General features: G+C 36.9%; 1 protein-coding gene across 1 annotated transcript; it reads left to right on the top strand.

The window, feature by feature from the left end:
* Positions 1–9,519: 9,519 nt before the first annotated feature.
* Positions 9,520–18,128, top strand: LOC116172347 (aromatic-L-amino-acid decarboxylase-like). The gene is made up of 4 exons (XM_031489552.1): positions 9,520–10,178; positions 10,289–10,523; positions 10,582–10,701; positions 16,562–18,128. Exons 1-4 carry the CDS (start codon positions 10,099–10,101, stop codon positions 17,636–17,638), a joined length of 1,512 nt encoding a protein of 503 aa, XP_031345412.1. The 5' UTR covers positions 9,520–10,098; the 3' UTR covers positions 17,639–18,128.
* Positions 18,129–19,642: the final 1,514 nt, after the last annotated feature.

Raw genomic sequence — 19,642 nt, 5'->3', positions numbered from 1 at the left:
TAATTAAAATTAATTGCAAATAACTTTTTCAAATTTTGAATTCAAAATGACAGATAATAGTGCAAGGGGTCTGAAGTAGATGGCGTTACGCGCGACGGCGGGTTGTATACGTATTAAAATTACGTTTTTAGGCTATCATCACAAAAACGTTGATTTTGTGGTCGCCTTTGCGGCCATAAAGTTTCACTTTATTGTACGCTTCTGTCAAACTTTACTTTATTGTACACATCTGTCAAACTGTACTTATTTGAAACTGATGTGTAAGAAACAGTAATCTGTTTGATACAAAGCGTCTATCTGGTCTAGCCCCATCAAGGATTGGGTCATCTATGTGCGTTTTTTTCATTTTCGCACTTGTAGGAATGTTTCACACTATTTTGCATAAACACAATGTTCACATTTAAAATTATAGTTTGACACTTCAATCTTTGCTGCTTGCAGAACTTTTTGAAGTGTAGAACCAAAACATGAGGAAGATGTTATTGTTTACATTATTATACGAAGAATCACCAGCAATTAACACAAGTAGCTACCTATACCTACCATCAAAGTAGGTAATCAGGTTTCCAATTATTGTACAGGTATAAGGTCTTGGAAGCTACAGTTACGTAGGACCTATTGCATTTGACATTATTAAAATCTTGTGCAACGGAGGAAGTTGCGATTGTACTTTTACTCTCAAACGCCTGCTCTTATATCATACGTATATGACTTAGGGTCGCAACGCTTGCAGCTTCCAAAATTTCATTTGGGGTATCTGAACTGTCGCTATCACCCATTTTGATACGCATACAAAACACACGCAAAGATGCTAATTATAATTACATACGACAGGAAATGCTTTGTTTTTAATTGTCTAAGTAAACTATGATTTTCAGAAAAAATATGTTTATGAACAAATTTTTGAATTCTTTTTTGATGATCGCCTAAAAAATGTTGTGTGCACCTTGGCCAAAAGTGATTTGTTAGGCCTCATCTGAATTGCGGCCTCGGCTACCGCCTCGGCCGCAAACAGCAGCTTCGGTCAAAAAAGATCACTTTTACGGCCTTGGTACACAAATAACTATTTTTTAACCTGATAAGTGCGTTAACGCACGCTACACTTAAATTCAAAAGTATCATTATTTGCGGTGATTTAAATATAAATAGCATGATTCGAAACCAGCCCCTACTATTGTTAGAAGTGATCATATCGATTGTATAGATAGACCATGTACAGGAATGGCCCCAACACCGATCCCTGAGGGACTCCGACCGTCACAGGAAAGGTATCAGAAATATCACCATCCAGTGCAACATATTGACTACGACCTAGAAGGTAGTTTTGAATGAAAGTTATGGCGATATTACTGAATCCTACATAATATGTTAAAATCCCTAAAAGTACCCTATGAGAAAACGGTCAAAAGCCTTGGAGTAATCCAAGAGAACAAGTAAGATGAGGTTGTTGTTGTCAATGGCGCTCATGATAGTGTCTGAGAGGGCCGTATTACAGCTAAATCCGCCTCTAAATCCAGACTGCATTTCTGGAAGTACCCGTTCATTATCCAAATAAACTCTTATTTGGGCTGCCATTACCTTCTCTAACACCTTACACAAACAAGGCAAAGTACTTATGGGGCGCAGATCTTTGAACTATTTAGGATTGTTATTCTTGGCTAGTGAAATAACTTTGGCCACCTTCCATGAGTTAGGAAAGACTCTATGAATTAAACAGTAGTTTACAATACGAGTGATAATCGGGGCAAGGTATGGCAAACATAACTTCCACATGCCGAAACTGACACCATCACAACCGACTGAATTAGATTTAATGCCTAGGGATGTTTTCAAAACTTTCATTTACGCATAACATGCACGAATGTTGATTTTTGATATGTTGTTACTGTCTGCTAACACTACACATACGCAAAGTTTCCCCTTTTAGGGAATTATTTTCAGGTAGAGGGACTTTTACCTAATATGACTGGCCTATAGAAAACAATCTTCAAATGTTGACAAAAAATTCCCAGGAAAATCCCATAATAACTGTTTCATCCCTTTCGAGTACTCTGGGAACGAAATACTCGATATACGCTGCTGAAATTTTCGACAGCGCTCTGTTTAAGCTTTCTCAACACCAAAACTGCACGAAACTCTGATTTGAAAAGCCCTAAGTCTTTTGGAGCCCTCTGAACTTTATAAAGCGTTTTTAAACTCTTTGAAAGCTTTGGGACTCTCTAAAGCCACTTTGAAACTCTGGAATTCTGCTGTTAGTGTTACACTTATTAAAACATTCTAAACTGCATTAGACGCTTTCTAACTTATAATCCTCCAAAACGCTATAGAATCCTCCGAAATCCTCCTGAACCTTCAAACTTTATGAACACGCCTGAAACTTCTTGAAGTTGTCTAAGATTCCGTTAGATCCCATCTCTAAAACTGCATGAGACGCTTCGCGACCCTTTGAAACACCATCTCAACTTTCGCAATAGATTCTCTGAGATACACTCTAAAATTCCTTATAAGCTTAATAAAACTAATAATCTGCATCTAGTGCCTGAATTTTGAACCACTCTCTGAATCTCTGAGCCCATCTCAAATTGTGTTGCTTAAAAAAACGCGTTCTGCCCATTAGTGTCATAACACGATTGTTTTTCGTCCAAAGAGATGCAACAAGTACCTAGCAGACAAATGCATACAGCATTGTTACGTTTGGTAATGACTTAATGAAATTATCTTTACACATGGAGAGTAGGAGTAAGACGAAATATTTTACATTTTCTGTTCTTTATACCAGCAAACAGAATACGCTACTTCCTTATTGCTATAAATGACACTAAGGCATAATAAAAATGATTGTAAAATGTACAACCATATAATACGACTATTAATCTTCAACATAGCTTTCTATTACTAATAGTCTACAGCGATCCCTATAGCAAGTGGTGATTACGGGGTATGGAAAATGTGGTCGCTTTCACCCCGTTGTAATCAACCAAAGTGCTTGGACAAATCACCCCGCACGTATTCAATTCAGATCCTAGTTTTAACGTAACGCATTATACGCGATCCAAGTAAAAATCTGTTTCATTTCAAAATTTGCGATGAGTGCACCCTTAAAATTTCCCAAGTAATGAGCGAGCTTAAATTTTTATGATCTATAAAATTCCACTTTGGATTTCGTTATCACTGATTTTATAATCTGGGCGTGTACGTACCATTATTATAGATAATGAAGCGCGGTCAGGTAATTATGGAGGATTCAAACCACCTGAGACACGCAAGAACCCCCCTCGTTGATGCTCTGGGGAATTTTGATTTTAAGTATGGTAGGAAAACTTTGTTTTGCGTTGCTTATTGTTTTATACATGTGCGTGAGAAGTTCATATTATAAAAAGCCGGGACGAATGTAAACTCTATTTTAACAGTAAGTGAGACAAACTACGCCATTTACAAGTTTTGAGTTTTCAGCGTTTCACAGACCTTCGACAGAAGCCGATGTTTTAGTGGAAAACATTTGCGTATTACGCGCTTTTCGCAAAATTTGCTCTTCAAACAGATATACCTACGAGGGTTGTTGTAAACATATATCTGCAAGCAATAAATTATCAGTTTAAATAATTATTGGGATATCGCTTAATTTACCTACGTAATATCTCTGACCTAATGAATCTGTAATAATACCTACACGGCGATCAATAAATTCTGTCCGAAAAAAAACTTTTCAAGGTTCATGTTAATAACGACGCCCGTTTGTGACATTCAGAAATTAGACCTACCCAATGTTATTGTATAAGTATAACCGAACTGTTTAGTTTGGGGGATTCTGTGCAATTATTTTCCCATCTGATAGGACATGTGTCTCGCAAAATTAACCTACACGTGTTAGTGTAAAGTGTACCCATAAGGTATTTTTAAAGCTAAACGGGCACTTTTATTAACGGTGTTTACGTAGTGTAACATGTGATCGCTCTCGGCCTAGAAAGATTTGTTGTTGAATTATAAATTGGCCAGTATAGGTCATTTTATACGTGTACCTCTTCATAGTGAAAGAGAAAGAAATTAAAATGCAATAGAATGAAGCGCTTTCAGATAAGAAGTGAGTGGGCAAGCAGATAAGACTCAAAACACCACTTTGTTGCATGCCATAGGTTCAAGGCGAACCTATGTAAGTCAAACGCGACATTTTATGTCGCGTATAATTTATGATTAACTGAGACGAATTCGTATAATCGAAGTACATGAGCGATTTGACATCCGCGTAATCGCGCATGAGATTTTATTGCGAAAATTGAAATTGCAACAAAAACTGTGTCGCCATTTCGACGAAATTATTGTCGTGTGTTCTTTTAAATTCATCGCGGGTTGCCATTACGAGTAAACTAAAGTGGCGTATTTTTCAAAAGAGGAACTTCGTTGTATAGAAGAATCGACAGAATTCGTATAATCGAAGTAAATGGGCGATTTAAGATCCGCGTAATCGCACGTGAGATTTTATTGCGAAAATTGAAATTGCAAGCGAAAACTGTGTCGCCATTTCGACGAAATTATTGTCGTGTGTTCTTTTAAATTAATCGCGAGTTGCCATTACGACTAAACTAAAGTGGCGTACTTTGCAAAAGAGGAACTTCGTTGTGTAGAAGAATCGACAGAATTCGCATAATCGAAGTAAATGGGCGATTTAACATCCGCGTAATCGCACGTGAGATTTTATTGCGAATATTGAAATGGCAAGCGAAAACTGTGTCGCCATTTCGACGAAATTATTGTCGTGTGTTCTTTTAAATTAATCGCGAGTTGCCATTACGAGTAAACTAAAGTGACGTATTTTGCAAAAGAAGAACTTCGTTGTGTAGAAGAATCGACAGAATTCGTATAATCGAAGTACATAGACGATTTGACTGCCGTGTAATCGCACGTTGGATTTTATTACGAAAATTGAAATGGCAAGCGAAAACTGTGTCGCCATTTCGACGAAATTATTGTCGTGTGTTCTTTTAAACTTGCAGTTGAAATAGAGACTTGAAATTTGGTTTACAGCCATAACCGACCATTGCAAATTGCAATATAAGATAATTTCAAGATGATGCTCATTCCATAAATACCGGCAAGTGGTGCCATCTTGTGTTTTTTTTAATAGAATCATAGAATTTTCTATATTCTTCGAAATGCGTTAGTTTATTCTGCATTCAACGCAATTAAAATTTAAGTACCTACCTATTTGTCATAGTTTTTGGCATATGTCAATTTTTCTCGAAAAATTTGAAGATGCAAGGGTCCATTCAAAAATTGATATCGCTTAAACCGTTTAACATATAAGTGATCGTCCTATTTAATACTCAAATCCTTCTAGTCTAATCTAAGAGATATGAATTTTTGAGTAAGCCCTTGCATTTTCAATTGTTAGAGAAAAGTTGACATATGCTATATTTATCGATGTTTCTTAGTAGGATGGAGAGGGGGCTCTTTAGACGTAAACAGTTAAAGGCCGCCTGGCATACTTTCAAAATGTATACTATGTAATACAAGAAGAATCAAGCCCTTAGTGAAATTCTCGGGAATATTGCATTTCCCTTTGTAGGTTCCTTCCTATAGCATGTTCGAGATATTCACAATTAAGCTTTTACATTGACAGTAGGTGTGTCTCATCTAGGTGATCTTTGCGCCGTGTGGGAATATCCTCCTCAGACACTCAGTTCTGCAGATATTTGCACGGAAGGTTTTGACATCACCAGTAAATCTATCTGGCATTGACGCTCCACTTTCCTTTTATGGGTACCCACCCTCTTTGATAAGGGGTGCGAAAGAACGGCGTTAGGTAGTTGGTAGGAAACATTCCTTTTGGCACCATTAAAGGCATCTAACACCAATTGTACATGTAAAAGTTATGCACGTTTTACTTTTAAAAACAACATCTCGGGAAAAAAGGGGGGGGGGGTTGGGTGTTTCCATGACAGTACGTAGAATTTACCAGTTGCTATGATTACGACGACGCCAAAATTACTTACCGATCTAAAAACAGAACAGCAAAAATACTTACCGACGCCTTTTTAAAAATCAACAGTCTTACATTACATTTAATCTTTAAATTATTGTTAGGTACATTAAACGTACAATTTGTGCTGTTGTTTCCTATAGCAAGACGCTCATAAAGTCATAAAGGAAGTACAAAGCTAGTAAACTACATCAGACACATGCACATTTTTATGAAATTATTAATTTCAATTTTGACAAATAAACTGGTTACCTAGTGATTGACACCATACCACTTCGATCATTTCGATTTATTCTGCTCGTTAATTTCTTAGTGCATATTTATATTGGTTGCATAATTTTAATTTCGATCGCGCAAAAAATGTTATAAGCACGTCGAACGTTAAGGGTTACCGTTTTCAGACAATAATTGGAGTCGTCGCTTCGCTCCTCCTCCAAACAATTGTCTTCGAACGGTAAAAATCCCTTACCGTTCTCCATACTTAATATACTATAACGAACAAGCTACGTGAATGTCGCTCTATATTAATTCGATGTTTTATTGGAAGGTTACCTACTGAGATCGACTACCTATATCAAGTCCAATAAACCAATATTATGGGAACATCTGTAATGTTCAAAAAATGGATTTAAGGGGCTTTATAGAGACAGATATTTTACAGTAGACAAGGAAGCTGGTTCTGCTCATGCGTGACACACCCACACGGAATTTCCTTTTATTCAAAGGACCTACTGTTAAAATTTCACAAAAATCGCTATATCTAATTGTATGAGGTTGCCGTTCCCGATCCACAAGAATACCTGCAACTGTTGTCCCTATTGATGGTTCTTTCCTAAACCATAAAGAAGTCGCGGTCCAAATTTCGAACAAGCGGTCGGTGTTAAAAAGAGTATTGCTCACACGGACGAGTGGTCGGCGAATAATAAAACTATAAAGGATCACTACAAAAAATCCATAAAAGTGAGTCCGGGTCCGGGTTTTATCCACGCCCTCAAAATGTATCAGTGGTATCAAATAGGTATTAAATTTATGTAAATTTACAAAAATTACGGTTTTTTAAATAAAAAACACGTAAATTTCATAAAAGGCATAAATTACATAAAAAACCGACCTTTTGTAAGTTATGCGTAATATAACAGTTTTTTATGTAACTTACAAATTGTTTACAGTCCACATCACTATAATTGTGCCCGTGTTATCTTTATTAAGGTTTTTTTTATAACACTGAATTTATCCGAATTCGTCTTTTATTAACCTCCGGAGGTGGCGCCAAGTCTAACAGACCCGGCGATAATTCAAACACTCGCCATTTCTCGATTCTGGTCGGAAAAAATTCGTCCAGTTTAGTACCTTCCTAAAGTGAGCTCTAATAGTGGCCTAACACGTAGTAGGGTTCTAGCTTGAATTACAAGCGAATTATTAAACAAAAGGTCTCTCAGACTTGACGCCACCGCTCGTGTTACTATTTTTGTACGTAGTGAAATTGTGACTTTTTCATTTTGGTAAGTATTGTATCACTTTGTCTGTCTTATTTGCTTAGTACATATTTTGCGGAAAAATTATTTGTAATATTAATATGTTATACAAATGATATAACAAGAATCGTTATATTTGTGTTCCCTCAGATATTTTTTTTAGAAAAGATGAGTTGGGAGAAAGAACAAGAGGAATTGCGATTACTTTGGGAAGAATTAAATAGCGCAGAAGAACCAGACGATGATGAATTAGAACTAGCTACAGAGGATGATGTTATATAGAACAAAGAGATACTGATAGTGAGTCGGAACAAGATTGTGATGATGATGATGAAAATATTCCACCTGAAAAAATTCCTCGAATTCCTCATTTTCTTGGAAAGAATGGTTCTACGAAGTGGAGAAAACATTGTATCAAGAAAACGTGCAGAACAAGACGGGAAAACATTATTGTACGTCTTCCTGGAGTGAGAAAATATGCAAAAAATGCTCTTTCTGAAGAAGAATGCTGGTCATTGTTCTTTACGGATGCAATGCTAACAGAAATTGTTGAAAATACAAACCTATTTATAGGTAACGTATCCCAAAACTATACTAGAACCAGAGCAGCTAAACCCACAGACCTAGTTGAAATAAAGGCCCTTTTTGGATTATTATACTTAGCTGGAACTATCAAAAGCAGCAGACTAAACACAAAAGAAATTTGGGATAGAGAAGGAACTGGAGTTGAAAGATTCTGGGCAACAATGTCTGAATAGCGTTTTCGATTTCTCCTAAACTGTTTAAGGTTCGATGATCTCTCAACCAGGGATGAAAGGAAGAAAATTGACAAGTTGGCACCGATAAGAACTATCTTCGATCGTTTTGTTCAAAACTGTAAGAATGCCTACTGCATAGGAGTCAATGCAACTATAGACGAAAAGCTTGAAGCCTTTCGTGGACGATGCGGCTTCAAGCAATACATTCCCAGCAAACCAAATAAATACGGCGTGAAAATATTTGCTCTTGTCGATGCTTCCACATCATACTGTGCAAATTTAGAAATCTATGTGGGTCAACAACCCGAGGGTCTTTCAGAATGAATAATTCTCCTTCTAGCGTTGTTTTACGCCTTGTAGAACCCATATCTGGAACGAATAGGAACCTTACTTGTGACAACTGGTTTACCAGCATACCCTTAGTTGTTGAATTGCTGAAATTACACAGCATAACATTCGTCGGTACCATAAAAAAGAACAAAAGGGAACTTCCACCAGAGTTTGTTAACACAAGAAATCGCGATATCTGTACCTCCATGTTTGGGTTCCAGGAAGATCTAACAATAGTCTCGTATGTTCCAAAAAAATATAAAAACGTTATTTTAGTCTCTTCATTACACCATGATGATGCCATCGACAAATTAACTCAGGATAAATTCAAACCTGAAATAATAACATACTATAATAGTACCAAAGGCGGTGTAGACAATTTGGACAAGTTGTGCGCCACTTACAATGTAGCAAGGAATACTCGAAGATGGCCAATGGTTGTTTTATATGCTTTACTAAATATAGCAGGCGTGAACTCGCAACTGATTTATGCAGCAAATAATAAACAATATTCAATGATAAGAAGATTATATCTAAAGAAACTTGCAATAGAACTGACAAAACCATATTTAATTCGTCGTTCTTGTGAAACAAATGTACCACGAGCAGTACGGGACAGAAGACAAGAATATGCTGGAACATCTTCCAACTTTCAGCCCACAGAACAGATTACTCCAGGAACTCGAAAGAGATGCTTTTTTTGTGTGAAGGACTCTAAAACAAGATTTTTTTGTAAAAAGTGTAACAAATTTGTTTGTCTCTCTTAAAAGCTTTGTGTGAACCTTGTTTAGATTCTATAGGCAATCAGTGAAACCTTTTTTTCATAGTTATTCCAAAACCTAAACATACATTAACCTGTCATTTGCCCATTATCTTTGTTAATTTTAAGCTAGAAATATTTATTTTTCGTCATGTTACGTTGTCTTTTTTTGAAAAAAAAATTCTACATATGTTTATAATCCAAGTCCCTCAGACTTGGCGCCACCTCTCATGTTATTATATATAGCGCCATTTCTGCAGGGTTAATATTTTGACATGAGATCAAAATGCAGTTTAAATGCACCTTAAGAATAGTCATTAAGTGTTGAAGAAACCATTTTTTTTGTACCTATTTTGTTTTCACCTTTTTTATACGTTATGCAAAACAAATCAGAAACCTTGGATGCCAGTTTACAGGTTTTTAAACTAGTTCGCATCAGCTTAGATTGATTTATGATTAATGATTTAATCAAGAAGGTTAATCAGAGCATCACCGTCCAGTTTCTTCTAAAACTACTAGAAGTTATATAAGGAAAGTAAATGGTGTCTTTAGCACAAAGTTTGGCCGCAAGGATCAGGAAACTACTACAATACAAACAAATTTCACTTTCATCAAAAGAAATGCAACCAAGTAAATTTGTTCCTATATAACAGTCGCGATTTACTGTCAGTGAAATCAGGTGCTACCGTGCAATAATATACCGCAGCTTCACTTTTACTTCTACTGTACTGTGTCTCGTGAATCACAATCCAGTTCAGTAGGTACTTTGATTAGTGACACTGGAGCACTTTGTGGAAAATGGATTCGGACCAGTTCAGGGAGTTTGGAAAAGCGATGGTCGATTATATTGCAGATTATCTGGATAATATTCGTAACAGGTAAGCCCCCATGTCCGATTCCTTGACCGTACACACTTCCTTTAATTCTTTACGTAACGCAAATTTAAAGACCCATTCTTGCACAATATCGAATACATCAATAAATTTAGGAAAGTTCTGCCGTCCGTCAATCCGGGATACTTACAACCGACCATTCCGCAAGAAGCTCCTCAAACCGGCGAGAACTGGAAGAGTATCATGGAGGATATCGAAAGGGTGATTATGCCGGGGGTGACGCACTGGCATTCGCCTAATTTTCACGCGTACTGTCCTACAGCGAACTCGTACCCGGGTATAGTGGGCGAAATGTTGAGCGCCGGAATTGGATGCGTCGGATTTAGTTGGGTGAGAATTATTGATTTTACGTAATTCGCTTTCTAGAAGGTCAAATCTTTATTTGTAGATGTCAAGTCCGGCGTGCACCGAATTAGAGGTCGCAATGATGAATTGGCTTGGTAAACTGATCGGTTTACCGGAAGAGTTTCTGAACTGCTCGAATGGATCTGGGGGTGGAATTATTCAAGTAAGAATTAATGAGGGATGTTAGAATTTCTAATCAAGCACTTGCTCCAATTCTGATTTCTCAGCCCGAAATAGAGGGAAAATCTAGTTTTTGAAGCAACATTAAATTTCTCTACAATGCATGAAATATATACACAAATTTATAACGTCATGTAGGCGTAAAATGTGGCTTAAATTTCGCATTACACCGTTAATGTAATGGGGTGCATGCATAGGTAAAGTTAAGATGCACTTACTGACTTATTTAATAATTGGCCATTATTTATGGTATAAAGAGTGTTACAAGCGCTCTTTCCAAATAAACCGAGGGTCCAACGTGTTTCATTTGGGAAGTGGTGAAATTTGCATTTCTTCTTTAATGTTTTTCTCAGCAACCATAAGAGTTACAGAGATTTGAATAGGATTGCCCTTTCCAATTTTGCACACGTTTTTTCAAAATTTCTACCACGAAAGGGCGCACCTCTAAATTGGGGTGCGAGAAAAAATTGATGATTTCGACGGAATTTGAAATCTGGGGATTTTTGAATATGAAAACCACGAATCTGAAGTTTGAAAATTCGAAATACAATTCTCCTGCAATTTTTTACGCACCTCCATTTAGGGGTGCGCCATTTCGTGGTAGGAATTTTGAATATTTTTTTTGCAAAATCGGAAAGAGTATACCCCAAAGAGACAAGAATTAAAAAAAGAAATGCAAACCCTTTCGTGGCTGGAATTTTGAAAAAAAATTTTCAAAATTGGATATTCCAAAACCTATTCAAAAACGTGCCACCAGTCTCTAATGGTTGCTGAAAATGCAAATTTCACCATTTTTGTGAGGGTGGCTCCCAAACGAAGCACGTTGGACCCTCGCTTTATTTGGAAAAAGTGCTTGTTTTGATCCCCTCTACCACCCAATTGTTTACATACACATATGTAACACCCTGTATAGACAAATGGCAGGTGTGTGACGAGGAAACATTGAAGCAAGAGGCCCCTTTGATTCGAGTACTTTAATTTTCGAGTTAAATAGTATCGTTTATTTACTGACGAGTTTTGTATTAAATTTTTCACGAAATCGTATCTTTAATACAAAATGTCTAATCATAGAACACTTACTGATGTGTCAGTTTTGACAGATGCCACTGCCACTGTCATAGAAACGAACATTTTCTGACATAAATCAGCCATTGAAATGAATGTATCATGACGATTTCGGGAAAAGTAACTAGATCTAGAGCTTAATTATTATATTAAGAATGAACAAATTCAACAGACAGAACAATTTGTGCATACAAACTAGGAACGAAAGGAGTTCGATGAAAGGTTTACCTGTAATGTATCATTTACGCCGTACCGTTAGCTACCCTCACTTCAAGTAGCTAGTATAATAGCCTCTCTGTCTCTTAATCCTGCACGTCTTGTACACGGCTTCTTGTCAATGGCGCTAAACGAAATAATCAATTGTAACCGGGAGATCTGACTAACTATTGCACTTGCTGCGAGAAACCTCACTTTCCAAAAATGTTGTACACCTACTTCGAGGTACTTCTTATTTTGACGGTTAATTCTAAGAAATTTAGAAATTCTGGTAACTCTTAAATAACTTCACTATAACTTGGGTAATTCGAAGTAGTCTCTTGATTTTTCACGTCAATCGTGGTAGATAGAAGGAAGCCCAGTTTGCGATCTATATTTGTCTTTCATAACAAAAACAAATTTTCTTTAAAAAAAAATGGCAACCAGTGAAGCGGCTGACACCGCACCAATCGCATCGATCAATGTACTATTATATTGTCAACGACTGTATTTAAACACACAATCAACTCATTGATAACTTCTTAACGCGAGCTGCCACATTAATTGTTAATGTTAGAAGTGGCCTAGAATTTACACGGCTCACTCTCAATCAAGAGTTTGTTGCTCATACCTTATTAAATAAATATAAGCAAAGAGGTTACTCTTTGATATAAGTGTTACAGATAAAAGGCCAGTTCCCATTTTCCAATCGCTTCTCAGCTTTGAGGACCATTAGAGAGAACATTGGTACAAAATTTCAGCCAAATCCGTCTTATTCTTACAAGGTTATACGTAATTCAAGAAATATCGATTTTATTGCCAAAAAGGCATTTCCCATTTTCGAATCTGTTTCAAATTCCAACCCAATCGGTGTGGTAGTTTCGGGTGAACCTGATTTTTAAGTCATACCGCACGCACACACATACATACGACATACAGATATTTTTCAAAAACACTTTTGGATTCCGGGGACCTTCAAAAGTATGATCCAGTGAAATCCCAAAATCGAATTTTGTGTAACCTGCGTTTCAAAGATCGTCTTAAGACACTGTTCAAAAATATACCTAAAGAAAGTAATTTCTTGAAATTCTGATCACTTTCATTGTCCGGCCGACAACTGCATACTGGATTTTTCTTGCCGGTCAGGCATTGTTAAAAGGCCACCAAATATCAGGTTTCGTCAAACTCAAAATGTAGTAGGAATTTTGAAAATTACAAAATCGAATCCTATCTAGAGACGTGACATTCTTCCTGATGTTTGTTACGGTTCTCGAAAAAAAAGATTCAAATTTTGAACTTTTTAAGCAGAGCTTCCAAACGAAACGTTTGCAATCTTCGGTTTATTAAGCGGCAGAGCAAAGCCCAAGGAACGCTCTTTTCAACGATACCAAATTTGTTACAATCGTTCAAACGGTTAAGAAGTTAAAACAGGTTGTTGCAAAAACAATTGAACGCCTCACACCATCTTTGTTTTTTTGGTTTTACGAAAATGATAGATAAACTGGTTCTCTTTAAAAATGTAAAAAAGAATGTTTAGTTTATTATGCAAAATTGAAAGCAAATACAATTTTAACATTTAAGATGGCAGTTACGCTCTCTGGTGGTCATTTTTAGAACTTGAAAATATTTTCCAGCGATTCTTCATAACCGATTTACCTAATAATTTTGTTTATCTCTAAGTCATACGACGAACGGTTCCCGAGATATGGCCAAGGAACAGTCTTATTGGATCACCCGGTACATAGGTTGTACGTTATACCACTATGTGCAGTTCAGTGCCATGTTTTTTCATGGATCATGTTCCATTGTCCACCCCTGAACTTTTTTCGGTGTGCCGTTGGTAAATTTTAAAATAAGAAATTCTTTTCTTATCTGTTTTGAAACTTTTTGGTTTATTGTAATTTTTTCGTATCTGCGAACGTTTCGGTAGTTAGCTAAATCGACGTAAAAATTTTTAAGTTATCTAGTCGGCCCTGACTTTATTTGGATAATCTTTTGTTGTTGTTTCAAATTGAATCTTGTACTTTCATAGGTTTATAAATTAAAGCTTTAAGTTGTACAGTATACGTTGAAATTATAACACCCTGTACATCGGTAACGAAGCGTTTCCGGATCTATGTTTATTAGGAACTTTTAGTCATAAAATAAGCTAATTGGTCCCTTCCGTATGTACACCGTATTTAGTCACACCCTGTATATGATTTAAAATTATGATAATTCATAATGGTCTTGGATGGTTGAGACATGAAAAATCACAAATGATATTTGTGTCTAGTCTCGCCTTATTTCAACATTATTTCGATGTGTTGTAAACTTTAATTAGTAATTTTATAAGTATTGCCAATAAGGGGTAGAAAAACAAGGACCGATTTTGAAAAGAAGAGTAAACTGTGCGTAGTTCTAAATATTCACGTAAATCGATGCATATCCAAAAAAGTTTCCTTAAGGACAGCTTTGACTGAAACCTCGCTCGTTTAAAAATAAAAATAAAATGCAATATAAATAAATAAATAAATATTATTAATTAATTATTAGTCTTCACAGGAACCGTAAAGTATATTAACTAGGGCTTTAAATAGATTAATTTAATTTATTCTCAACTAAATATTTATCACTTGCAATCACATTTATTAAGTTTAATTTACACTTTTATGACACATAATAACAATAACAATAGAATTAATCACATCCACTTACATTACTTATCGTCAGTGACTAATCTAGTACCGACTTTATGGCACTTTGAGAATGTTCTAGAAAATTCGCTACATTATTGTGACTTATAGGGGTTTTATTTTACCTACGACGACTAAATGAACGGGAATGTGTAAAGATACGCGAAGATACACGGCACAGCAGAGTAGCCTATAGGATTTATTGAGGACTGCTAGTATACTAACCCAGCTATTTCTTTTCTTCAGTAAATATCAAAATTTTTAAAATCAATTTTTCTGGTCCTGTTTTTGAACTGCAGAAAAAGTTTTTTTTTCCAAAGCTGCACGGTGATCCGCATATTGAGACGCAGTTTTAACTACCTATACTCACAACCGTCACAATGGAAAAAGTCTGATACACGAACAAAACAATTCAGAAAAATTTATGAATCATCATCAAATGATGTTGAAAAAGAAATTTTGGAATTTAAATTGAATTGTGTTTAGTCTCAGTCTTCATATCGAAATCGAAGGGATAAATATCAACATACGCACTCGTATTATAAAAGATAATAATGGTGTGAACAAGATACCCCGCTTGGTCTCCTATTTAATAAAATTGTGCGGAGCTAAAGCGAATCGGAACTTGCTGAAATCGATCTAATCGAACGGAAATGGGTTCTACTCCCATTTTAGGATCACGGGGTGGCGAGGGGGGGATTAGTTTAATCTTTCAATGTATTCTAATTAAAAATCTCAACTTAACAAATTCTCTCTTACTACTTATCAAAATCGGAGTCAGAAATTAACTTTAATTCTTCAGGGTACTCTCAACAAAAGGAATTAATTTCTATCAACCACAATCTACATCCTCGACTCCTTATCGTGATCGTTTATAATTCCTCATATACTAAGAGCGCCGGAGGAAGGTGCTACTACCTTATAGTAACCCAATTATTTACTAAGCTATTTCGGTTTTTAAAAAATGCGCTTTATCTGCACAAGAGTTATTCACTATTTACACTTGTGTTTAATACTTGTATGTCAGAGTATAGTATTTAAGTTTATAAATGCTCCTTTTTTTGGCAAAGTATGCAATACTACATTTACTTTTATTTCATAAACAATAGTATTCAGGTACAACAATGTCCGAGTCATAAAACCATAAAAACTCAAAATTTTAAGTGTGGTAACTGAGTTACCCTGCTTGGGCACCTGGGGAAAATTTCATATCTTCGTCAGTTCATCATCAGTAAGATCTTTTCGAGGACTATCACATTCTCTTTGTCGGTACCCACTTCCGACTTCCCGTTCACCCGCATTCACATTTTGGTGGGTTTCGCTAAAAACCCTCTACAAAATAGTACTCAATTTTTTATGCACGTCTCATAGCTCGAGCTTCTATTGGTGACAGAAAGAGAGTCGATCTCTAAGAAAGTTTTAGGAACAAGATCCGACGACACCAATATGAAAGCAATCGGACCAAAACTGTAGAAGAAAATAGGAAACACTGAAAAATCACCACGTTAGTATATCACGCTCGGGAATGGCGCCCAGATGTCGCTGACCCCACATATATCATGTAGCCCCGTCCCTAAAGTTGTTAATTACACTCTTCGTCTTTCTATAAGCGTTTCTCTACGGGAGCGTCCAAAGTGCGATTAAAAAGCTACTTTTTTACAAATGTGCTAAAAACCGCGTGTGCCAGAGTCTACCAATATTGAAAATTTATAAATTTTGACCCTGTGGGGCACAATAAAATACTACTTTCGTCCTCATGAAAAATTGTCATCAAATCTTGAGGACTCTGTATAAATCTATACCATACATCCAGACTTATTCCAAGGTTCGGACTAGAGTTTTTCAAATAACTTCCGCAGATTTCTATTTGTCGTATGTCAAAGTAATTAATTCGCTTTATGTCTATAGGGTTCAGCAAGCGAATCTACCTTCATAGCGCTATTAACCGCAAAGGAAAGGATGGTGCGAAACATTAAGAACGTACATCCCCAACTCGACGAAGGCCTAATAAAAGCGAAACTCGTAGCTTACACTTCGGACCAGGCGAATTCGTCGGTGGAAAAGGCCGGGATGTTGGGTTCTATGCCGATGCGACTGTTACCAACGGACCAAAACGGCTGTCTACGCAAGGAAACTTTGGAGGAGGCGATCAGTAACGACAAAAATGCGGGGTTAATTCCGTGTTACGTGGTTGCCACGTTGGGCACGACGGGTACGTGTGCGTTTGATAACTTGGAGGAGTTGGGTCCTGTGTGTAGAAGAGAGAAGTTATGGCTGCACATTGATGCGGCGTACGCCGGTTCAGCGTTCGTCTGTCCCGAATATCGCTACCTAATGCGAGGAGTGGAATATGCGGATTCCTTCGACTTCAATCCGCACAAATGGATGATGGTCAATTCCGACTGTTCGGCAATGTGGGTGAGAAACTCGAGGCACATAGTGGAGGCTTTTAATGTTGACCGAATTTACTTGCATCACGAACACGAAGGAGTGGCTCCCGATTATCGTCACTGGCAGATTTCGTTGGGGAGGCGATTTCGCGCGTTAAAGCTGTGGTTCGTTTTGCGCAGTTACGGCGTTGAAGGCATTCAAAAGCATATACGCTCACAAATTGAGCTTGCCCGTTACTTTGAAAAGCTGGTGAAAGATGATTCGCGATTTGAGTTCGCCTGCAGCTCCATGGGACTAGTCTGCTTTAGAATGAAAGCGGGGGATCGACTTACACAGACTCTCGTGGATAAGTTGACGCAACGCAAGAACATTTACGTAATTCCTTGCTACTTTCAAGGAAATTACGTTGTCAGATTCGTAGTGTGCAGCAGGTTGACCGAAATCAGAGATATTGACTATGGGTGGAGTGAAATTTGTGAGGTTGCTTCTGAAATTTTGAATGGATACATCCCGGGTAAACCAAATGGTGAACTTGTATCGTTAGTTACAGTGTCTAATATGAGTAAAAGAAGAGAAAATTGTATAGAACATTGAAATCACATGGCGTTCTAGTGCGTTGTTAACATATTTTAGTTATTATTATTAGTTTACTACGTTTACAAAAAACCCTTATCCCCCGTCTATGTGATAAGAACTTATGCGAATGCATTTGGTATGGGCGCCAGTTAATTAATAAGGGGGTTTTTACCTTTTTTTAAATGATCTTGTAAAAGAAATATTACTATAAGTGCACCAAGCGATGCAAAAGGTATACAAGTAGATTTCATAGTATCATTTTGTATGAAATTAGCTGGTAGAACCTTCTAACGAAGGTTTGAGAGATTGTCAACAGTACAGAGGAGTTCGCCGCCTTGGTGATGGAAAATGCACAACTTAAGTTATTAAGATAACGTAATGGGGCTATTGCATCCTTGCAGACCTTTTGAGGTTTGGCCAAAAATGCACGTTTATCTGACCGGCAACTGTCCAAACAATAAAACGTACTTCTTTTAGTCTACCTTTCTAGGACAATTGCAATTGTATATGACAGGAGGGAGGTGCGCAATTATAAATAAATGTTTTACGATAAATTAATGTAGTTTTCATTTTTCCCAGTGTAGAACTGAGCTCCCCGAGTCTGTGCATCCGATAAAAAATAGCAACGGTAACAATGGGTGCGTTCACAAGGCGAAGCGCTACCAAAATTCATGGTGAACGAATCGCTCAACTATCATTTTAAAGAAACCAAAATCAGAAGCGCTTGAGAAGCACTGCTTGTACGCGGTAAGCGTACACCTGAAGCGCTTCACTCTGGTGACCGCAGGCAAAGTTCGGTGTAACTTATTTCGGATCTCGCACCTCACGCTTTTTCGGTCTATGAATTCGACCGTAATATTTCGCGGATATCCGCATAACGCTTTCCGAAAACCTCTCTTGTAATCCCTACTTTTTTAAAATTTTACAGAATACGCCTGCAAAATGGTGGCTATTCGTATCTACGGCCATCTTTACTCGTTCAATGAACTTCGTCTTCCTTTCTCAGCCCCACGTTTAGAAAAGCCATTAGCCGGCAAGCAGGCATCAGAGCTTGTTTTGCTCAGCCAGAATCCTCACCATAAGCGTTTTAAATCATCAGAAACTGACGCGATACAGCTATAAATTTACAGAAGGAAGTCGAACAACAATATTATTATTGTCTGCCCTTTTTATCTGTGGTAGGTGTAGCATTGCAATATATTGTTACCTTCTAAATCATTCTTGATATTGCATATTCTCTGTGCTGGCACACATAATATAGTGTGTCCCGAGATGAGGTTCACTATATCTATAAATAATATAGACCATATTTTTTAATTGTTCGAGAAACGTACAATTTTTTAAGTCCCGTTTGTTCTAAAACTCTAGAAGCACCATTTAGCCTTTCCTTAAAATGCGGGGGATTCGAATGAATTGAAAAAAACCTGTCTTGCAACATTCAGATTTCAAGTCAATCAAAAATCCAAAATTGACAGATAAAAATCATGTCAGCTTTGATTATTGACAAATGTATAACATTGTGTACGATTTTTAAGTTTACATCAGAAAATGTTTCTCGTACTTACTTGATTTTACCTGTCAATATTTCGACAAAGTCAAAATTCTGATGTTATCAAACAGGTTTTTGTTTGAAAAACCCTGCATTTTAATTTAATGGTGCATTTAGAGGTTTGGAACAAGTCGGATTCTTTATAAAGAATTACTATTTATGAAAAAAATTGTCGATTACAAATATAATGAACCTTTTCTCGGGACATACTGCATATGTGTCCAAATATAGACATTGATCGGATAAATTCACTCAGCCTTATAATGAATAACAATAAACATTTGTGTGCAAATTCTCTGACTAACTTGTAGGAAATACAGGGTGGCACTTTAAAAGCTTGAATGGGTTGTATCTTATTTCGTATTGGATTTATCAAAAAGTACCATTGCAGTACTACATCGTAGGGAAAGGTAATTTTGGAACCAATCCAAATGGGCTCGTTACGCCCCCCCCCCTTCGTCATTGATGGCCAG

Source organism: Photinus pyralis, unplaced genomic scaffold, assembly GCF_008802855.1.
Source record: "Photinus pyralis isolate 1611_PpyrPB1 unplaced genomic scaffold, Ppyr1.3 Ppyr1.4_LG5, whole genome shotgun sequence".
NCBI lineage: Eukaryota > Metazoa > Arthropoda > Insecta > Coleoptera > Lampyridae > Photinus > Photinus pyralis.
Note: the sequence above shows the minus strand (reverse complement) of the source record. Positions and strands in the feature narration are given on the sequence as shown.